The following is a 23,348-nucleotide window of genomic DNA, read 5'->3' as shown; positions in this document are numbered from 1 at the left end:
TGGAAATGAAGGTCTTTATTTGAACATTTCTTACAAGTTACAAAAGACAAAAATAAAATTATATTTAAAAAAAAAACACCTGTATAGTCCCAAGCCAATTTTACAAATAGCCTGAAAAGCCTTTACAAAAATATAGTACACAGATTGCTAAATCAGGACAAACAAATAAATAATGAGATTTACAACTGGGCACTTTTAGATTATCGATAAAAAGTTAATGGTCAAAGCCTGATTTCTGTGGCTGAAGGGACCAGTGCAAGATATCCCTAACTTACTTACTTCCCTTTAAAAAACAAACAAAATAAACATTTTTATAACTGCAGCATATACATCTTTCAAAGCATTTGACATTAGTAGACTTAAAATGACATACACGTTTACATTATTTGTAAATGAACATGCTAAAACCTGGTTTAACCATGTGCGAGAAGGGGCTCAACACTCAATAATCCAGTTTGGTCTCAGAATACATATAGCTCATGTCTAAATAGACTGAGAAAAATGTACTCGAAACACTTTTCAACCAGTAGTAAAGCACGGATTGTTATCCAATAATGTTTTGCATAATATGCCTCCAGTCATCCGCAGAACATTCAAATGTAGGCAGGGTGGTCTGCTCGGTGCCATCAGTTGATACTGGGCTGACCGTGCACTCTGATGCGGTAGAGGCAGGTGTACTCCGTGTGTCCCCAGTTGGACAGCACCCGAACCTCAATGGTCTGATAGGCTTTATCGTTCTCCTCCTGTGGATAGATGGCAAAGGACACTCGGTTTACACTCAAGTAGCAAGACCTATAACTTGCCAAGTCACCATCTCTAGTAGTGCTAGAGATAAATGCCATGTGGACAGTGTCAGGAAAGCTACTCTGAAATCATAGTTTACCAAACTACCAATTACTTAAGATGCTAAAGCAAGCTAAATACACTGTAGTGTACTTAACTAAAGCTACTTTGAAACAGTAGTTCACTACATCTAAGCTACTTTGTGATAAATTATCACATCTAAATCTGAAATGTCATAGACAAACAATTGCAAGAACAGATCACTCTGGAATCAGATTTTAACACAATGTGTAATTGAGCCTATTAAACACAAAAATGTGTTTTCACGTGAGAATTAGGAAGGTCTGATAGCGAAAAAGGACATTATTTCATTTTCTTTTTGCAAAAACAGTGTGTAGTTCCAGTAGTTAGTTACTTTTTTGCCGTGTAGCAGTATAACTACAGAAAAAAACACCAAGTTTTGAATAAAGTTCATCTACCACCAAGCTACTGCAAAATGTAGTTCAACAACATGTAGTTCACTACTCCCCAACACTGCATGTGGACTACTTACAAAACATCTACATCTGACCAATCAAGCCCGTTGAGGCAGTGTTAAGTGTACTTACGGTGACGGGATAAGTCTGTAGCGCGTCCCCATCCTCCTGGTAGGTATAGCTGCCAAGTAGCTTACCCTCCTCCTGGTATTCATCATCCAGACCCTGGAAACCGACGACACAGTTAGAAAACAGCAGAGAGCCACAGCAGTAAGTGTGTCAATCAGTACTGCTTCACCAGAGCACATTCACAGAAAACGTGACTGACTTGAGCATCTACTAGGTGTTCTTCTGAATGGCTTGTAAAGACGCCAATAACAAACATGTGGCATGTTAAATTGGGTAAGCAGTGTGGCTTACATAGACGTTAAACTGGCGTGGGGCGCTGTCGATGTTGCCTGTTGGCGACAGGTCTTTGGGGATGTGCTCCAATGAGAAGGCAGAGGGCACGATCCTCATGGAGAGACGCATCACCAGGTAACCATGGGAACCCTGAAACGCCCAGCAGTTCCCTGGATGGACGTCGGGCTGCAGTGGAAAAGAGAGAGAACATTGATCAGACCAGTGGCTGAATGTGTTGGCTAGGCAGTATCAGGAACTAAAACTCTCCCAATATAATACATTAATGTAATCACCAAGCCATCAAAAAAAAGACTAGTCTCATGTGGTGACTTGAGTCGTACCTGTATGACCACACGAGGAGACTGTGAGAAGTACCAGAGTGGGAGGCCGAACAGACTCATCAGTGCCGTCTTTGTCTCAAACGTCTCAGAGCAGCGAGTGCCCAGGATGTTGCCACCTGCACACACGTAGCCATGATGTCACTTTCACGACCGTACACAATGTCAGCCACCCTCACAACGAGGGCATAGCTGAAGCCAGTCATAGCAGAAACAGTGTACTGTGCAAAGTCAAAACAGATCATTCTAAATAATAGGCAGTAGACAAAACAGTCAACGTAGGTCTCCACGCCCCGCCACCACAACAGCTGTGAAACTTTACCTCCAGACTCCAGAGCGTAGTCCACCAGGCCGGTCCGATCCTGGGAGTAGAGTTTCAGAGCATTCTTCACCATCAGCTGCACATGCTGGAGGAGCAAGAGAGGAACAGAGTTGTTGGGTGAGGAACTGGAATAATGCAGACAGACAAGAAATAAGTCATTGAGAACACCAAAACACTGAATCTAATTTAAAACGATATTAACAAAAAGTATATATGGCCTCCCGAGTGGCGCAGCGGTCTAAGGCACTGCATGGCAGTGTTGCGCCGTCACTTCTGGCCGTGACCTAGGCTGTGTCACAACCGGCTGTGACCGGGAGTCTTTTAGGGCGGCGCTCAATTTGCCCAGCATCGTCCGGGTTAGGGGAGGGTTTGGACCAGCATCGTCCGGGTTAGGGGAGGGTTTGGACCAGCATCGTCCGGGTTAGGGGAGGGTTTGGCCCGGGGGAGGCTTTACTTGGCTCATCGCACTCAAACAAACAACCTACCTCCTCGGACATCCCGGCCCCAACAGTGTGCATCACGGTCTGAGAGACCGTCTCAGTGCTGAGCATCTCCTGCCTGACCCTGTTCTCCTCAAGCTGCAGGCTCACGTTCTGCAGGATGCTGAGCTCCAGGGAGGCCAGAGAGGCCTGCAGGTCTGCCCCGCTCACATAACGCTCAGAGAGCCACTGCATTAGTGACTCAGGGAGTTCCTTCTCCCCGGGTTCGGAATCTCCAGCCTGCTCACTGCCGTAGAACAGGATCCGCAGTTCCCGCCTCACCTGGGCAGACACCTGCTCAGACACCTGTCACAACCACAGAGGTCAAGGGTCGACAGAGGAGATTTATACAAAATTTATACGAAAAAAATATTATGCTGAGATTCAGTCAGAGATAATATTAAGTGTCTATACAGGACCAGCTATTCAAAGCAATGGAAGAGGCCATCTGGAAAGGCACATACTGGAGAAATGCATGTAAGAACAGAGAGAGAGCGCAAGCAACTCACCATGTCATGGAGATGGTCCAAGCGGTCCCCCATGCCCTGGCATCCCATCACCCCCTGCAGGTCCTGCCTAATGCTCCCCAGTGCCGCCTCCAGCCGTTGCACCTCCGCCAGCAAGGCATCATGGGACTCACTGTCCACACCCACAATCGAAGGGCACACACAGGGAGCAATATTCAACACCACTCGTGATTTCATTCAATTATTACAATCCAAAGGGTTTTGTGCTGAACTCACCTGACTGCCGCAGGAACTGGCGTGGCACTGGCAGTCTCAACTTGCCTCCTCTGCACCTCCTGAAGACATCATCAACATAACATGGATAAATGACAACAAATACATTTTATACAGGTTCTACAGTAAGGTCTGTACATTTATATAAAATATTTTACCGCTATTTAACCAGGCAAGTCAATTAAGAACAAATTCTAATTTACAGGGAGGCAAAAAGCCTTCTGTGGGGACGGGGGCTATACATAGAACGTAGTATAGGATCTATGGATGTGTACCTCTGTCTTGGCAGCCAGTGTCTGCAGTAGAACCTCTAGTTGAGCAAGACGAGACTCTTGGCCCTGCTGCTGCACCACAATCTGCTCCTGCACAACACAGGAAGAGATTAATGAGCATCACATCCTGCACAACACAGGAAGAGTTTAATGAGCAGAGGTAAAAAAAAGGAGAAAAAAATAAAGTAAATATATATATATTTTAAGTTACCCAAGTAAGCGGACCAAATTATATACTCATTTACTTTTCATTACAAGCACAATTACTATCTGCTCCCTGAAATGGACCCCCTGACTATCCAACCTGGAGAATCACCTGTTCCCTCTGCAGTACTGCATCCTTCTCCATCTCTCTCCTCAGTAGGGTGAGTCTCTCCTCCAGCAGGCCAGACACCCACAGCCCCATGCCGTCCCTGTCCGCCTGAGTGTCCAGCTGCGCTCGTAGAGAATGGTAGAGACCCAGCACTTCTCCGTGCTGCTGCTCCTGCCTCTGGCCCCCTCCCTCCACCTTCTCCCACAGTTGGGCCAGCCTCTGCTCCAACTGGGCCAGGCGCTCAGAGTCCACAGACACGGCCACACTGCCTGGCTGTTCATATACAGGGGAGGGGGATAGGGGTCAGGTCAGCTATACAGAGTATCAGGCCTTATCCATAGAATTGGAAGGTCTTAAGGAAGCTGACAATTATATAATGGTTGATTGAATACGTGCATCAACACCCCTGCTACCTGTGAGACAGCTGGTGGTGGTGGTGGTGGAGTCATGGTGGACTGCCCGTCTTTGGTCTGGGCTTGGGCAGAGGTGATACTAAGGGAGTAGGCTGTCCTCCACTCAGTGACGTTAACGGCCGGCAATACAGACAGCAGGCTGGATGGACCCCAGTGCCACAGAGCTGGGAGAACATCGAGAACGGAGGATTTAGGAGACGGAAGAGGTCACAGTGGGTGATTGTTCAGTCCTATGGATAACCAGCATGAGAGCGGTGCTACTCACCCAGGAGGATGAGGAATGGGAGCAAAATCAACAGGAGTTTGAGGAGCTTGGCAGGGTAACTACGGCAACAGAAAAACACTTGTTAGTGTGATCACATATTATGGAGCTCCATCCACTACCACATACAGGTGACTGCAAAAATAATGGAAACACTACATTTTATGTTGGCGTTTCCTTTATTTGAGCAGTTACCGGTTCCTTGAGCATTACTCTCAGGCCCAAGAGACTCACCGTGTCAAGACGAAGACGTTGAGCAGAGAGAGAAGGGTAACCAGATGGTACCATCCAGTCCCAAGCCACCAGAAGACCCCCGTCGCTGCCTTGCCTGTACACACAAAGACAGACAGGGAGCAGATTAGTGAGCGTTCTTCAGGAGGCGGGAGGGGTAGATGAGGCACGTCCACACAGCACTAAGGATTAGAGAATCAAGTACATTCACCAGATGAGGTAAGAGACAAGGACATAAATGCAGTGCAACAGGTTGCGGGGTTAGTTACAGACAGAGGTGATAAAGAAGGCTGAGCAAAAGTGTTCTCTGTCAGCGTAGATGCACAGTACAGCAGAGAGGAGCCTTTTTTTAAGGAGAGCACAGCTTTAGCAAATCGCACGACTCCATCAAACTCCTGTACAGTGTGACAAATCGCTCCCATTCTTGGCGCCAACTTTAAAATGCCCAGAGAGACGGAAGCAGCAGGCAGATGGGGGGGATCAGTTCTGCAGACAGTCTCTGCAGTTTCCTAGCCTAATGCATAGAGCAGTGAATTAGAAATGATGAGACGCAAAAGAAACGGCAGCTAGTCATCTTAAATGGGAAAAGGTTAGAGAGATAGATATACTCCAAGCCACCATTCTAATGGGTTTCACGTTAGGTAGGCAGACACACAAACTAGCCATGGGGAGACTAGGACTAGGAGGTATCATGCAGGGGTGTATCTGGAGGCTGGTTACACACGGGAAAATTATGACCTGGGGATCTAACTGCCAACCAGGGAACCGACAGCATCCTCCTCATCACGGCCCAGACAGCTGAGCCTGCCTCCTGCCCAACCCACAACACACTTGAGCCTGGGGACCAAAGCATAACTTCATCTACTTACATACAACAGTAAAATAAGGACTAAATGTTGAACTCGTTTCAAGTATATCAGGATAGGCCAGAGTTTGCTGGATTAATAGGTAACCTGTGTAAACAGCGGCGAGCCACAGTGCTCCCAACACGTGGTGTGACCGGGAGGCCCATGTGGTGTAGGTTGCGTGTGTCTCCGCGTGCTGCTTCCGTTTGCAGTCATCACCTATTAGCATCAGCAGGGTGGGTGAGCAGCAAAGGCAGAAAATAAAACATGAAAATAAAAATGTTTTGAGAGAGAGAGGCAGGCTAAAAAGGCAGGTAGCCTAGCAGTTAAGAGCTCTTGGCCAATAACCAAAAGGTCGATGGTACGAATCCCCGAGCCAGCAAGGTTGAAAAATCTGCCGTTCTTCCCTTGAGCAAGACATTTAACCTCCCAACAACAACAACTATTCCCCGGCGCCGAAGACGTCGATTAAGGCAGCACCTCTCTGACTGAATGCATTCAGGTGTGCGACTGACATTTCCTCCACCAAGAGTACATTAACAAGAAGTACGTGGCATTGGTGTGTGTCACAAAGGTTCTGAGAAGAGTTACATGAAAAATCATACCAAGTCACATACTATTATTCACAAAAAACACATTGTCTTGTAGTACATAGTCAAGGGTTCATGCACAAACAACTACATCGGTGTGGAGGTCAGTTACTCACACAGAGAGCCAATCAGATTCATGTGCTTCCCGTCAGTCCCCAACTCCTTTACATGCATGCTTCCGCAGTAGCTGGAGAGAGCTGCAACCAATAAGAAAGAAAATCAGATAAAAACTAGCACAACTACATATCGATCGAGCATCCCTCTTTCCCTTCCTTGACCTGAGCGCAGAGCGAGAGAGCGAATTTGCATGTCACCAGGGCAATAGCCAAAGCGAAGGTAGTCCATTTGTTTGGGAGATAGAGGGTGAAATCTGTGGGGTAAAAGTGCCATACAAACACCCGAAAAGGAAGGTGGAGTGATGTTAAAAGGAGTGAGAAAGCTGTAGGCAGGAAAAGCTGTGGTAGTGTCAGCCTCTGTCCCCCGGTTGAGAAAGATAGAGGACAGTCCAGAAGCAGGTGACGAGAAGTTTTAGGTTAGTCAGTCAGCAGTGAGAGCCACCATGGTCATTCACACAGCCACTGCAACCTCCTGTGTCAGTGCAGATTCAATACAGTGCAAGAGATTGGTGGACTGCAACCAGGGGTATTCCTAACATCAAGTTTCAACCAGTGACAACTAAGCACAGTCCCATGCAAATCATGCAACACCTGACTTGTGGATGCCCAACCCCGATGAATAATCGTTCAGCCTCTAAAAAAGCAAAGTGGAATACTTCCATTAACAAATTTCCTGCCCCCACTGCCCATCTTCAGCAGAGCAGCCTGTATGAGCCCAGTCACTACAGACACTGTGGAAGCAGCTGCCCTCCTACCCACCGAAAGAGACAGAGGATATTAAAAGGGAATAATCTGGCCTCCCGAGTGGCACATTGCGGTGTTACTACAGCCTGGGGTTCGATCCCAGGCTGTGTCATTACCGGCCGTGACCGGGAGTCTCATTGGGCGGCGCACAATTGGCCCAGCGTCATCCAGGTTAGGGGAGTGTTTGGCCGGGGGGGGGGGTCTTTCTTTAGCACTCTAGCGACTCCTTGTGGCGGGCCGGGTGCCTGCAAGCTGACTACAGTCGTCAGTTGAACGGTGTTTCCTCCAACACGTTGGTGCGGCTGGCTTCCAGGTTAAGCGAGCAGGTGTTAAGAAGCACGGTTTGGCGGGTCATGTTTTCGGAGGATGCATGACTCGACCGTTGCCCGTTGGGGAGTTACAGCGACGAGACAAGATCGTAATCACGAAATTGGGGAGAAAAAGGGGGCAAATAATCCAGATTGCATGATTATGTTGAGCTTTAGCAAAGCATTGTCAGATTTCCTGACAGCCTATGCAAATCATGTGGTGGTAGCCTATCTTAGCACTACACCGCTGTTAGGAGTGCAGGAAAAAGTTGAGACCCACCTAAAACGATGAATTATCCGTTATCCGCATTATTTATGACACAAAAGTGGGATGCTGCAAGGCAGATATGAGAGAGACAGAGTGAAAGGCAACGCTGGCGCTGTAAAGACAGCAAGAAGCCGAGCCGGCTCAGAAGCCGATACCTTCACCATTCTTGTGTGTCCTCATCAGTACACTCTTTAAGAGCAGTGAGAAGACGTATGCCACAGAGGCTGCTGCCCTCCTGCTCACATGCACACAGGTGTCCGAGACAGACACCAGCAGACCTGAAACAAACCAATTCAACTTGATTGAAAATGCACAAAATCACAATGAATGTCAAATGTAAGAAAATGAAAACTGACACAGTCATGCATCAGCAATGACAACAACAACCAAAACACTGTGGATGATATGCCTTCAAATGGAAAGGGAAAACACTCCCAGATACAACACATGCAGTACTGAGCGCATACATATTATAGTACACGGCTCTCACCCGTTTTGTGCTTGCGGCTCTTGTCCCTGGCGTAGACCGTGGAGGGAGGGGACGTACAGGGGGCTGTCAGGGCCTGGTAGCTGGTGGCAGAGCAGGCACCAGTGGAGGACGAGGAGTAGGTGCTTAGAGCCTCATGTCTGTCCGAGGGGATAGGGAAGTCCTTACAGAAGCTACCATTCACCATGGAGGTCTGGGTCTGTACAGAGTTAATGTCTCCGTTGGTCCTACACATACTGTGGTCTACCGCCATGGTCCGCTCTGTAACGCACAGACAGATTTGATAATGAAACACAAAATTAGCCTTTTTAAAAGGAATCCATTCAAGACACTGATGTCTCAGGCAGGACAAGTAATTGTGATCGATAAGGTCGTAAAAAGAAAAGAAAAAAATAAGACCTTTATCTTCAGAAGCTTCATCCAAACCCCAGCAGCTGCCGACCAGCGTGCGCTCCTGGATGCACGACTCGTCCAGCATGGAGGCGTCACTGGCGGTCACGCTGCTGTTGTGCTGCCGGGAGCCATGCTGGCTCTTACGGGGCGTGGTGCTGAGCAGAGACTGGGTGCAGGAGACCGAGTGCTGCTGAGACCTCCTGCTCTTCAACCCTCTGGGAGAGGGAGAAGTGAACAGTCAGATTAGACATTCAAACCTTTGGCTGTAACACGCAGGCCCAAATCCATAGAAGGAACCCCAGGGCAGCAGCAACATCACTTACTTGGACTCTCTGCGACTGGCTCCTCCTGCGCTGAAAGAGGCACCGTGGTACACATTGTGGTTCAGATTAGAGTCTAGGCTGTCGTCGCCATAGAGACCAGTGATAGTGTGCAGACGCAGGCTCCGCCGAGACATCCTGGGAGACTCGAAAACACTGGAGTGATCATGTGCTCCTTCTCAAAGTCCAGGGCTGTTGTTAAGAAGCTGGAGCTGGGAAAACAAGGACGAAAAGACAGGAATGCATTTAGATGAAAATTCATATAATAAACATTTTATTTTCTAAGCAACAGTAAATAATTTCATTGGCAACATGAATGATTCTAATTCTAAAATCATACGTCACGCAAAAATACCAAAATACATCCTAGTATTTAACTTCCTCTTCTTCTAGCATGCAGACAAAGCATGGAAGGCGCAATTGTTCCCCAATGGCAGCAAACATTTTACCGTAATGGCACGGTCACCCTCTGCTAGTAGTGCAAAGCTTAAGTTGAGAGGCTGCGGTTGTTCTATTCCCCTGTAACCACACAGAGCTGGTTTGACAGGAAATGAGCACTGATGCTCCCCCATCACAGTAAAGAACACAGGAAGAGAAATGCGGCCACATGATGGGGCCTTCTCTAAACATGGTGATATTACAGCAAGAGTTGGGGACCTACATCTACTGGCAGCTGCTATAGACACACTTCTCCCATATTCCTTGCCCAGAGTTGGCCCAGATTTCAACAGAGACGAGTTATGCTCAACAAAGCCCTGCCAAGAAAAAGCAAAAAAAGCTAACTGTTGCTGCCATCTCTCAAGGAACAATCCCGGCATTCATATTGTTCGCCTTTGAAACCGTTTCTAAATCTGTACACGCGACTGATACCAGAAACGATCATTGGGCTGACTGAAGTCCCAGTTGGGAATAGCACAACGGTAGTACAACGGAACGGTAACTTTCCATATAACAATGCATGACAGGCTATTACAGCCTGAAACCTAATCTCTATAATAAAACACACACACACAGAGCAAACAGGAGTAACCCTGCCTGCTGTCTAAAAATAGGCAAGCGCACAGACAAAGAACATAATGAAAGAGGATGATACATACAGATCCCCCCCCCCACGTCACCCAGCTCACCAGAGTCCACCTCTCGTCACCATCGCTCATCCCAGGGAAAAGCAGACAAACATCACAGACACTCACCCAGACACTCACGCGAGACAGGAGATTAGGCAGTTTAACACTACTTAATACTGTATGTAGCCAATGCTTCGTGTTTACTTCCTGTTGCCAGCGATAGACAAGCCTATTAGAGATTCAAGTCCCCCTCCCTTATCCTCTCCTCCCGTCTCTACAAAACAATGACACCAATCCATGAATTATGCACTTTGACATGAGTGATGTCAGTCCTTAGTTGCAACTGACTGTACAACAAAAAGGAGGAGACTTGTTAAAAAACATTTTTTTTAATTACATATTGGGATGTTCTTTTTGATGATATATTGTATTGCAATATTATTTTTGCACTAGTAGTCTTACCTGCACCAAAACGCCATAATTTTTTCCTCCATAACTTTTTCTAAAATAAAGAGCCAATTTGTTTAACACTTATTTCCATGACTGATCAACACTCATTCTCATGGCTGCCTCTTGTTGCTCTGCAGCAGACATGGTGAGAAACATGTTTGGAACATGATCGAATCGCAACACATATCGTATCGGCACCTAAGTATCGTATCGTGAGGTCCCTGGCAATTCCCAGTGTCCATATCAGTGTCACAGAGCTAATATCGAATATGATTTCATAAACGAAAGGAGAAACTCTCCAGGGCCCTTGCCCATGTAAAAAAATATTTAAAAAATCACCCTGCTCTCCGGTTCTTTCCCTCCAGGTCTTTCCATTCATGTCCTAAATTAAGCCGAAAGGATTACAGAGGGCCTTGGCAGAGCCAATTATGTGCTTTCCGCTGCTTTGTCTGTTACCCCTCCTGCCCCCTGCTAGGGGCGCTCTATGCCCCTCCGTGGGACAGCAGTGAGTCCTCAGCAGTCTCACCCAAATCCCCAGTCTGGGCCAGGGGAGCCAGGCCCAGGACAGCTGCAGTGAGACCAGGCTGATGGGTACAGCAGTCCCTCCACGTCTCGTACTCAGTGGAAAAAACGTACAAGACATGTCTGTCATGGTTCTCACCCATCAGCTCCTGCACACACACCAAGTTGGTTTTAGTTCAGACTAGAGGTCTTCTCGGCTCCAAAAAAGTTGCACGCGGACAGACCCCGGGACAATCAGACCCAGACGGACCCGACGACAACAAGACCTAGACCCGATCCGTACCCTAATGGACCAGTGCCAAAAAATAATAATAATAAATGCTCCCTGTTCAACGAATAGGTCTTTATATATGTTGGCTAGACCTTCTATAAGTCAATTCATGGGCTATGCAGAGCAGTGGTCAGGTCCATTCGGCTGTAGTTACAGAGATCCAATGACAAACAAACATGACCCGACCCTGAGGGAAAAGTTTTCATTTTGGACCTGGACCCGTGAACACCTCTGAAACAGACATTCAATCATGACATATGACGGTTACTCGACTCCAAAACATAGTGAGTATGTTTACATGCACACTAATAATAATTTGATATTAAACTGATTATGTCAGTAGTCATGTAAACTTCACTCTGCTTATTAAGGTCAAACTCGAAATAAGCCGTTTAAATCGGAGTTCCAGCGCTGGCGCAAGCCTCCCTCTTCTCCGCCAGCCCCCCTCTTCTCCGCCAGCCCCCCTCTTCTCCGCGAGTGAAGGGAGTTCGGAAAAACTGAAATTATGCATTTTACAAATACTTTTCACATATAGGGTTCCAAAAATAACATGGTGGCTGTTGTAGAACGTATATTTTGATTGGAAATGTCCTTAAAACCAAACTATTATATTTCTGATGATTCACCATATTGATCGTGTGCATGTAACAGTACACTGTGATACAAATAATCAACCGCAGGACTCCGGAAAAACAGAAACTGCTATGTAGACAGAATAACTCAATGCCATTATCATTGCCTGACACACTGAATTCTTCCGTTGCTCTATCATTCGCTACATACTTCAGTCTGCCATAATCTAAAAATTGTTTGTTTTGTACAAGCAGGATTGTACAAAACAAAGTAATCATCGATTGGACCAGTATCTATAACCAGTATCAAAAGGCAATGACATTTTCAAAACGTTGCTTTACCCACGTGTGTTCTGGTTCTGGCCCAAACCATCAGTTTCTGGACCCAATCAGAGAATGGGTATGCGTTCTATAAGGGTCCGGGGGGGCGGAGTCAAATTGCGGTGAAGAAACAAACGAGCTTTCCGCCGGAGCAATGAGTCTGGGTAACCAGGCAACCATTCTTGGTCTACACAAATTTTAGGGTTAATCGATGGCCCAACCCCCGAAAATGCTAAATAGAGCTTTAGGGCCGATACCAGTATCGCGATACTTGTTAGTATCCTGGCAAGGAAACAAAACACGAAGCAGATTTCACTTATTTTGGAAAGCAGCCCTCATGTTGGAAGAAACATGTCAAATTTATTTTCCAAGCTATAGTGCACAATATTTTTCATATAGCAGTTTGTTTAAAGGACCGAAGAGTTAACCTCATCTCACCACACAGGTCTACATTTATTTCCAAAAGCATGTCTATAATGAAGTATGCCCAACTGTTGTCTGAGAAGCTCGTAAAAGCATATGAGGAGGTTGTATCAGGTCTTACTCTTCACATAAGAAAAATACCAATAAAGAATGGGAAATACAATTACAGAATTCACGACTAAGAAAGAAAACGCAGATTAAATAGAAATGTGGACACCCTTCAACAGTTGAACACGTTGAAGCTTGAATAATAGCATAATAAAAAACACCTGGTCTGCAGAGATAGCTGCCCTGAAATCCAAACAATGCTGAGCAAGGTGAAAGTGTGGGGAAAATGCTTGCTTGGCAAATTAGGAAAGAGGACCAGGAATGTACCATCTACAGCATTAAAAACCCCAATGGAATTTCTGAAATTAACTCAGTCTTTAAAACATTTGATCAAACCGTATCAATCTGAAAGTTCAAAGAGACAAATTCCTTAATAAATTAATAAATACAAATTATAACTGAATCAGAGAAATATTGTATGATAGGGAAATGTTTCCCTAAGTGAGCTGGTGGAGGCGATAGACTACAAAATGGGAAATCTCCTGGTGATGATTGATTCCCAGTGAAATTTTACAGACACTTTCATCCCAAATCACTAAAGCCTGTTACATATGCTAACAGCAACTCTAGAGAAAAATGTACTTAACCAATCACTGTTTGGCTTCAAATCACCTAACTTAAAAAAAGATAGATAAGGATGGATTGTCATTGCGGAACCTTCCGCCCAGTATAATTTTTGAATGTGGATTATAAATTCATTGCTAAGGCATTGGCATTTCGCATAGAAATAGTACACTGAACAAAAATAAAAACAACATGTGGTGTTGGTCCCATGTTTCATGAGCTGAAATAAAATACATTTTTACACAAAGCTTATTTCGCTCAAATTTATTTACATCCCTGTTAGTGAGCATTTCTCCTTTGCCAATATAATTCATCCATCTGAGGTGTGGTATATCAAGAAGCTGAATAAACAGCATGATCATTACACAGGTGCTCCTTGTGCTAGGGACAATAAAAGGCCATTAAAATGTGTAATTTTGTCCCAACACAATGCCACAGATGCCTCAAGTTGAGGGAGCGTGCAATTGGCATGCTGACTGCAGGAATGTCCACCAGAGCTGTTTCCAGAGAATTGAATGTTCATTTCTCTACCATAAGCCGCCTCACAACCACAGACCATGTGTAACCACGCCAGCCCAGGACCTCTACAACCAGCTTCTTCACCTGCGGGTCTCATCTGAGACCAGCCACACAGGCAGCTGATGAAACTGGGTTCGCGCAACCAAATCATTTCTGCAAAAACTGTCAGAAAGTCTCAGGGAAGCTCACCTGCGTGCTCGTCATCCTCACCAGGGTCTTGAACCGACTGCAGTTCGACGTCGTAACTGACTTCAGTGGGAAAATAGTCACCTTCAATTGGCCACTGGCACACTGGAGAAGTAGGTTCTTCACGGATTAATTCCAGTTTCAACTGTACCTGGCAGATAGCATGTAAGGAGTCATGTGGGTGAGCGGTTTGCTGATTTCAATGTTGTGAACAGAGTGCCCCATGGTGGGGTTATGGTATGGGCAGGCATAAGCTACTGACAACGAACACAATTGCATTTAATCAATGGCAATTTTAATGCACAAAGATACCGTGACGAGATCCTGAGGCCCATTGTCGTATAATTTATCCGCTGCCATCACCTCATGTTTCAGCATGATAATGCACAGCCCCATGTCGCAAGGATCTGTACAGAATTCCTGGAAGCTGAAAATGTCCCAGTTTTTTCATGGCCTGCATACTCACCAGAGATGTCACCCATTCAGCATATTTGGGATGCTCTGGATCGACATGTACGAAAGCATGTTCCAGTTCCCGTCAATATCCAGCAACTTCACACAGCCATTGAAGAGGAGTGGGACAACATTCTACAGGCCACAATCAACAGCCTGATCAACTCTATGCGAAGGAGATGCATGAGGCAAATGGTGGTCACACCAGATTCTGACTGGTTTCCTGATCCACACCCCTACCTTTAAGGTTTATGTGTCCAGCAGATGCATATCTGTATTCCCAGTCATATGAAATCCATAGATTAGGGCCCAATGAATTTATTTCCTTTTACTGATTTCCTTAAATGAACTCAGTAAAATCATTGAAATTGTAGCATGTTGCATTTATTTTTGTTCAGTGTAATAAAAAACTTGATTCACTTAGATCAAACAGGGTTCATAAGGAATATAATTTCTTCATACCAGGAACTTGAACTTTCCAAAAGTGGCAGTATCATTGGATGCTGAAAAAAGTATTCGATAGAGTGGAATGGGCATATTTGAGGGCAGTCTTTAAAAAAACACACGTTTGGTCTGGTATTTATTTCCTGGATTGAGCAATTGTATAAATCCCCCAAAGCAGGTAGAAGTACAAATGGACTAATCTCAGCTCCATTTAAATTAAGAGGAACAACACAGGGATGCCCTCTGTCCAGTTATTTATTTTCTTTAGCCACGGAACTCCTAGCATCAGTACATCAACAAACCCATTGCTCAATCCTGGGAATAGAGATTGGTGGATAACAACATGTGATATCATTGTATGCAGATTACATTTTACTGTATTCATCTGAACCAGAACATTATGTCAGAATGTATTTTGCAACTGTTGGACACGTATGGTACTGTGTCAGGATTCAAAGTAAATTGGGAGAAAATTAGAAAGTGGGAATTATTTCAGTTGACTTTTCAAACTTGGAAAGTAGATTTCAGTGGAAATGGACAAAGGCTCATGACATGGGTGTTTTGATACCAAACAATTTAGAGGAGGCCTATAAAATCAACTACTCTCCTTTATTAGATAAGATTCAATCTGATGTTCAGAGATGGAGAACTCTTTCCATTTCTATGTTAGGTAGGGTGAACATAATCCAAATTAATATATTACAATGGTTGATGCATTTATTCCAAGCCTTACCAGTTCCAGTTCCATCCAACGTCTGTAAGAAAAATAAATGGCCTACTCTCCAATTTTATTTGGAATGGTAAGAACAAGAGCCAAATTGAATGTTTTACACTTACCTTAAAGCGGGAGGTCTTGGACTGCCTCCTCTGAAAATGTATTACTGGGCCACACAACGGTCTTCACTTAAACAATGGACAGCAGACTATCCTGTGCTTGGAGGAGTATTGAAGCCATAAATGTAATACCCCATTAATTAATTAATATATTTATATATATCACTACTTTGGGTTGGTCCAAGGCTTAAAAGAAAAAATACAACCCAATGATTTTCATTCAAATTTGGGAAAATGTACATAAATTCATGAAACGGAACAAACCCATAGCGCCAGGCATTCCTTTTTGGAACAGCCCAACATTATCTCCAGCAACAAGTCCTGTTCCCAAAGTGGCATCATACATTTTGAGCATATGTATTATAATGGCTCCCTTTCATTAAATAAATTACAAGAAAATGTGGGTATCTAAGAGCAATTTCTTTAAAAATTCTTACAACTAAAAAAATATTGAAAAAAATACAAAAAGAAGCTGCAACGCCAAAGTTGACTGCAAAGTTAATGCATTCGTAAAGTATTCAGACCCCTTGGCTTTTTTCATATTTTGTTACGTTGCAGCCTTATTCTAAAATTGATTCAATTGTCGTCCCCCCCCCCCCCCCCCCCCAGTCTACACACAATACCCAATAATGACAAAGCAAAAACAGGTTTAGACATTTTTGCAAATGTATTAAAAATAATGAAATATATTTACATACTTATTTACGTAAGTATTCTGACCCTTTACTCAGTAATTTGTTGAAGCACCTTTGATTATAGCCATGAGTCCTCTTGGGTATGACGCTACACACATGGCACACCTGTATTTGGGGAGTTTCTCCTATTCTTCTCTGCAGATCCTCTCAAGCTCTGTCAGGTTGGATGGGGAGCATTGCTGCAGCCATTTTCAGGTCTCTCCAGAGATGTTAGATCGGGTTCAAGTCCAGGTTCTCGGCTGGACCACTCAAGGACATTCAGAGACTGATCCCGAAGCCACTCCTGCATTGTCTTGGCTGTGTGCTTAGGGCATTGTCCTGTTAGAAGGTGAACCTTCACCCCAGTCTGAGGTCCTGAGCGCTCTGCAGCAGGTTTTCATCAAGAATCTCTCTGTACTTTGCTCCGTTCATCTTTGCCTCGATCCCATCTAGTCTCCCAGTCCCTGCTGCTCAAAAACACCCCAACAGTATGATGCTACCACCACCATGCTTCACCGTGGGGATGGTGTCAGGTTTCCTCAAGACGTGACGCTTGGCATTCAGGGCAAGGAGTTCAATTTTGGTTTCATCAGACCAGAGAATCTTGTTTCTCATGGTCTGAGAGTCCTTTAAGTGGAGCTTCCGAGTGGCGCAGCAGTCTAAGGCACTGCCTCTCAGTGCTAGAGGCATCATTACAGACCCTGGTTCGATCCTGGGTTGTATCACAACCGGCCGTGATCGGGAGTCCCATAGGGCAACGCACAATTGGCCCAGCGTCGTCCAGTTTAGGGGAAGATTTGGCCTCCAAGCGGGCTGTCATGCGCCTTTTACTGAGGAGTGGCCTCCGTCTGGCCACTCTACCATAAAGGCCTGAATGTTGGAGTTCCACAGAGATGGTTTTCCTTCTGGAAGGTTCTCCCATCTCCACAGACAAACTCTGGAGCTCTGTCAGAGTGACCATTGGGTTCTTGGTCACCTCCCTAACCAAGGCCTTTCTCCCCCGATTGCTCAGTTTGACCAGGCAGCCAGCTCTAGGAAGAGTCTTGGTGGTTCCAAACTTCTTCCATTTAAGAATTATGGAGGCTACTGTGCTCTTGGGGACCTTCCATGCTGCAGAAATGTTCCCCAAGCCTGTGCCTCAACACAATCCTGTCTCCGAGCTCTACACCAAGGACAATTCCGTCAAACTCATGACTTGGTTTTTGCTGTTCCATGCACTGTCAACTGTGGAACCTTATATAGACTGGTGTGTGCCTTTCCAAATCATGTCCAACCAATAGAATTTACCACAGGTGGACTCCAATCAAGTTGTAGAAACATCTCAAGGATGATCAATGGAAACATGACACACCTGAGCTCAATTTCGAGTCTCATAGCAAAGGGTCTGAATACTTATAAAAAATAAAATAAAAACATTTACATAAATTTGCAAAAATGTATAACCTGTTTTTACTTTGTTATTATTGGGTATTGTGTGTAGATTGAGTAAAACAAATATGTTCATCAATTTTAGAATAAGGCTTTAACGTAACAAAATGTGAAAAAGGGAAGGTGTCTCTATACTTTCCAAATGCACTGTAAATCATTTCAAATTCCTTATATTAAGCAAATGTGCACAATTTTCTTGTTTTATTTACAGAGTCACAGGCACACTCCAACACTCAGACATAATTTACAGACAAAGCATGTGTTTAGTGAGTCTGCCAGATCAGAGGAGGTAGGGTAGGGATGTTCTCTTGATAAGTGTGTGAATTTGAAAATTTTCTTGTCCTTCTAAGCATAAAACATGTAACGAGTACTTTTGGGTGTCAGGGAAAATGTATAGAGTAAAAAGTACAAATTTAAAAAAATATAAATAGTAATGTAAAGAACAGATACCCCAAAAAAATACTTTAAAATAATTTTTACTTTAGTACTTTACACCACTGCTGCAAAGTAGGCTTACCTGGCAGAAGTATATCATGAGTAAGTATATCATTTGTATCTATTACATGTAATTTGCAAACTTTGCCATAAAATGAGCAGCAGCTGTACAGTGAACCATTGCTAGACCCGCAAAGACAGCACATTCAGCAGTCACTAGACTCGCAATTGAAAGGGCCAGATGCACAATTAGAAGGGAATTAACCATTGACTTGGACTCAAAACATCCAAGTGCATTGTTTCTCTATGAACAATGCAATTGAGAGTGATTTAAAAAACTAAAACCAGTTAAATTAAAACTGAGAAAACTATTTACGGGAGAAAAAAAATCATTTTTTTTGGGCCCCCTTAGAGCTGTTTTTTAACCATTATTTTACCAGATATATTGGCAGAAAACAGTGCACTATTTTCACTTGTACACCAAGGACCTGGGGAATAGTTGCAGGAGATAAAATATAATAATGCCTATTTGAAAGATAGAAATAAAAAATAAAAAATTGTAGCTCCCGAAATGTTTCATTTTCCCCCCAAGTAGTTCTCATGCTAGAAAAGGTTGGAGACCACTGGCCTAAAACTACCCAATCTAAATATGATCCATCACTCAGGATTGGAAGTGGCCACAACAGTTATAAACTGTTAAAATTCCAGTCATTAAAAATCTTAATTCCAAAATGTCTAACCCCCAACAAAGTGGGAGAAATAGCTACTAGTGTTGCTTGTTCTTTCCTCCAGAATTTGCAACTCATGTAGCAACACACAACCAACCATCTTTGGTAAATTGTGAAGGAAGAATGTCAAATGTCACTTCAGTAGCCTTTTCAAAATTGAACCAGTCAGTGAGGGAGTTAGATTACGCTGAACCGCGGTGCACCAGTCTATGGGCAAAAGTGTATCATCTCCCTTCTCAAATCGAAATCAAATGTGACTTGTCACATGCTTCGTAAACAACAGGTGTAGGCAAACAGTGAAATCCTTACTAACATGTTATTTTCCAAAAATGTAGAGTGAAAGAAAACAGTGACAAGGAATAAATACACTGCGAGGTCGGCCATGTTGTCAAGGCTGAATGGTGCATCATTCGGAAACATACACCTCTTTTCCATATAACATATTTTTGAATTTCAGACTAGTCTTCATTTAGGGAGACAGTTAAATCGTTGATATGAAAATAAACTCATTATTCCACGTTCTTAGCGTACATCACTTTTGTTTTGAGCCGAATTCAACATCGACCAGAGCAGGACACCACAGTTGCGTTCAGTTCGCGTAAACGTTTGCTATGTTGCAAAATGGTTAGTACTGAACGACGGTTTATCAAAACGTCATTGTACGTTTTTGAAGTGACTACGTTTGCTCTCGTTTTGTGGGTGTGGCTTGAAGCAATGCTTGGCCATAAAAGGGAAGTGGCCATACTGCCAGGGTTAACCAAGCCAACCCCTCCCAGTGTTTCAACTGGTCATTTAGGACAGCACAGTTTCCGTTCAATTGAACTATCCAGAACGAAAAACTTACTCAACGTCGCCCTGGCCTACACCCGGAAAGCAGCCCGGTTCAAAAACGAATGCAATCACTTTTCACCCGATACAATCTCCTACACAGTGACACCCCGGGACAGATAATCGAATCCCCTCAATCAGCGCAATGTTCAAGGGAGGCTGAGAGCCCCACGCCCAATAGTAATTTGCGGTGGGCGGGATTACGCGAAAAATGAACTGACAAACAACAGTATCTCTACTTGCACACTCATCTTCTGCACATTATCACTCCAGTCTTTAATTGCTATATTGTAATTATTTCGCCAATATGTCCTATTTATTGCCTTACCTCCCTTATCCTACCTCATTTGCACACACTGTATAAAGACTTTATTATTTCTTTATTATTGTATTAATGACTGTTTATTCCATGTGTAACTCTGTTGTTGTACATTAGCTAGCTAACGTTAGTTTGACAAAGATGCTTGGCAAGCTCTCAAAATAAAACTAATCTCTGAATCCTTACAAACCAAAGTAACGTTTCATTTACACGCGAGTCTCAATATAACCATTAAAAATATCTCACAAGAGTAAGGTTATCGACATTTCTCTAATCTCTACTATTTCGCGGACCACGGTGTCGGTGACTAAACCACATAAATTATATTCTGATGTTTTATGAAGGCGGTAAATCAACTTCACTGGTGCTTTATCGCCACCCTGGACTGGAGTAAAACAGGGTACTTTTGTTTTCTTATCTACACGGACAACAGCTTTTTATGTTATTTGAAGAATCTAAAATGACTGCTGTGTATTTTTCACTACATTGAATATAGTATATATATATGTATTTATTTTTAACTTAAGAAATAGAGAATGGTTGTGGTTTGGCCACTTTGATTTTGAAGTACATTTCGTGAATCGGAAATAAAATACCGTTAGAATTGGCCGGAGTAATATAGTAGCGAATAACTACTGTTGTCAAAGCTGGAAGTTTATTAGCTAGCATAGGCTAGGTTGGCAGCCGGCTGAAAAGATGGCGGAATTGGAAGCTGATGTGGTGCGTAAATATAATGGCGGGGAATCAAGGAGAATTGGCATATAGGAAACGGAGCAAAGTAGCATACAGTGATGGAAATGCCCCTTATCTTGTATGTTTCAGGAGCAGCTGGCTGGATTACCAATTTTGAAGAAACCATTTGAGGTATTCAAACTGGTGGAGAGAGTGCTGGGTAAAGTGAATGCTGTGAGTTTTACGAGAGGCGGGCTTGCTTTGACATTTCGTTCTTTTGGATCAGAAGGATCTCAAGGTGGTCATTTCTGGCGTTTCGTGGGAAGTCGATGCTGCAGAGATTTAAAATATTCCTGGAGTGATTGATGAATCGTGGGGCGAATGAAGAAAAATATATCTTGTTCTTTTGTTTTTTGATATGGTCTCTCCCTACTTCAGTGCAGTTGGGATATATAAACTACAAAATCAGAGCATTGGTTCCAAGACTAATGCAGTGTGACCACTGTAAAACTTCTGGACATGTTTCAAGAATTTGCAGAAGGGAGAAGCCGAGATGTCCAAGTTGTGGAAAAGATAATATCATGTGTTTTGAAAATGTGACATGTTGTAATTGTTGTCTTTGGAATTCCCCAAAGACAAAGAATGAGGTGGCCAAAGTTGGGGCTGTCCAGAGATTTTCATTTGCAGCAGCTGTTCTAAGGGTTGAGAGTTTTGAGTGGGCTTGAGGATCTCCGGAGCATCGAGCCTGCATTCAGTGAGTTCCAGGAGACCATCTTCAGCCAAGCCTCTGTGGGCCTGGAGCGTGGTGTCCAGTCCAAGGAGGTCAACGAGAAACCGGACACAGGCATCTTACTGTTTCTTGCACGGCTGTCTCCACACTTCCTGCTCAAGCCTGCACAGAAGTGCATAGAGTGGCTTATACACAGCCCCCCCATGGATAACTTGTCAGAGGGGTTGTTTTTAGTACTTCTGAGAACTGAAGTTGTCTCACTGCTATGAAAGCTTAATGTAAACTGAAAATAGCTTGACATTTTGTCTACTTGTATTTCTTTCCTGTAGCTCTCACAGATTCCACATCCACCTGTATAATGGGGAGAGCCTGCTTTCTTGTGTGTTGACCTTATTACGAGACTAAGGTGTATGTAAGTCATTCAGTTAAAGGACCCCACTAACCTATGGAATTGGCTGGAGGGGCTTCAGGTAATTGTTATGTGATTTATGAACATAACTATTGGAAGTTGACAGATTTATTATTTTTCATTACATGATCAGCATGTCATCAATGGTCCTGTATGGCTCCGATGATAGAGCATGACGCTTGCAACGTCATGATTATGGGCTCGATACCCGGGACCACCCAAACATAAAATGTATGCACTTATGACTATGTCCCTGTGGATAAAGGCGTCTGCTAAATGGCATATAATATATTATCAATGATCAATATATTTTGATTTCCTGACAAACCAGGAGTTCCCTTTGGCCAGAGGAAACCTAATCACTGACTGTTAAAGACTTGGGCTTCATGGTTTTCATCTACACCCTGGTCACTAAGTCAATCAAGGTAAACCCAATACACTGCTTTACGTCTCCATGTTTCCTCAAGTATCAAGCATCTTGACCTGTTAGTCATTTCTGCAGGCATATTCAGAAAATTCTGGAAACTGCCCAACTTCAAGTGATTTTCTCTTTCCATGCGTCCACCATTTGTACCAGTTTTGGATGCTGTGGAGAAAGTCTGACAATCATATCCAAGCTACTGCCTTATGTTCAGAAAGTTAGATGCAGAATTTTAGCCTCATAAGAAGCCATTCTGTTATGAAACGTTAACACTTCTTATTGAAGTTAAAAAATGTAACCATAAGAGGTTGTTAACAGGTTAAAACTGTTCAACTCGTACTGACCCTTTCCTTTGTGTCCTTGACAGACTACAAGGCTTCCACCTACATGAAAGTGTGCCAGCTGGTTGTGAAGGTGGTCGATGAAGTCCCAGCTGGTGGACACCCTGGCCCTGCAGATCAGCAAGTCACTGCAAGGAGCCCCTGCTGCCCAAAGTGGGCCTGGGCTGCCTCATCGTCCTCCTGCAGAACCAAAAGGGCACTGTTGGCCCAAAGTGAGTGAAGAAGAGGCGTTGAAAGAGACTTATTTTATCACTTTGTCATCTTAGGCCCTATATTGTCAGACTTTTTGTGTTGCTTCATTGGCATTCTTTGTTGTCTTTGTGCTCTTTAGAACCTCTGGCCAGATGTGTGCTGTGACTTCTTTGGTCCCCACCCTCCAGGCCATGGCATCAGGACCTTACTCTGCTACCTGCTACCTGGTTCACGCCGTTGTCTCCTCCAGCACTGGTGAGTAGAGGGTTGTGCGGTATCCAGATGTTCATACCTTCATACAGTTTTTTTTGTACCATACCGGGGTATACAGTATT

At 44.0% G+C, this 23,348-nt stretch overlaps 1 protein-coding gene and 1 long non-coding RNA gene across 51 annotated transcripts; one reads left to right on the top strand and one right to left on the bottom strand.

The window, feature by feature from the left end:
* Nucleotides 1–12,551, bottom strand: LOC110491423 (SUN domain-containing protein 1). 50 transcript variants are annotated; one of them, XM_090201984.1, is made up of 21 exons: nt 12,327–12,515; nt 9,106–9,314; nt 8,789–8,997; nt 8,393–8,650; nt 8,058–8,180; nt 6,583–6,663; nt 5,985–6,095; nt 5,770–5,868; nt 5,035–5,128; nt 4,804–4,862; nt 4,539–4,702; nt 4,129–4,398; nt 3,816–3,902; nt 3,544–3,602; nt 3,310–3,439; nt 2,807–3,106; nt 2,322–2,406; nt 2,003–2,118; nt 1,680–1,847; nt 1,392–1,484; nt 1–743 (listed from the first exon to the last, which is right to left on the bottom strand). In XM_090201984.1, exons 2-21 carry the CDS (start codon nt 9,237–9,239, stop codon nt 627–629), a joined length of 2,757 nt encoding a protein of 918 aa, XP_090058110.1. In that variant the 5' UTR covers nt 9,240–9,314; nt 12,327–12,515; the 3' UTR covers nt 1–626. The 50 variants fall into 50 exon arrangements, with proteins under 50 accessions (XP_090058110.1, XP_090058102.1, XP_090058113.1 ...); XM_090201976.1 differs by having other exon boundaries at nt 4,117–4,398; nt 12,327–12,511; XM_090201987.1 differs by having other exon boundaries at nt 12,331–12,496.
* Nucleotides 12,552–21,981: 9,430 nt separating this feature from the next.
* On the top strand, nt 21,982–22,942 carry LOC110491429 (uncharacterized). The gene is made up of 3 exons (XR_016487141.1): nt 21,982–22,120; nt 22,391–22,484; nt 22,848–22,942. It is a non-coding gene; the product is annotated as an uncharacterized LOC110491429 (long non-coding RNA).
* Nucleotides 22,943–23,348: the final 406 nt, after the last annotated feature.

The sequence above is a fragment of the Oncorhynchus mykiss genome, chromosome 16 (genome assembly GCF_057628025.1).
Source record: "Oncorhynchus mykiss isolate SJ-2025 chromosome 16, ASM5762802v1, whole genome shotgun sequence".
Classification (NCBI taxonomy): Eukaryota; Metazoa; Chordata; class Actinopteri; order Salmoniformes; family Salmonidae; genus Oncorhynchus; species Oncorhynchus mykiss.
The sequence above is the reverse complement of the archived record's forward strand: the minus strand, read 5'-3'. Positions and strand labels throughout refer to the sequence as shown.

Coding starts and splice junctions, on each gene's coding strand:
- LOC110491423 (XM_090201976.1), bottom strand. CDS start 9,239: ATGTCTCGGCGGAGCCTGCGTCTGCACACTATCACTGGTCTCTATGGC. Junction 8,651..8,788: donor TGAAGCTTCTGAAGATAAAG/GTCTTATTTTTT, acceptor TGTGCGTTACAG/AGCGGACCATGGCGGTAGAC. Junction 3,603..3,815: donor CACTGGCTGCCAAGACAGAG/GTACACATCCAT, acceptor TGATGTCTTCAG/GAGGTGCAGAGGAGGCAAGT.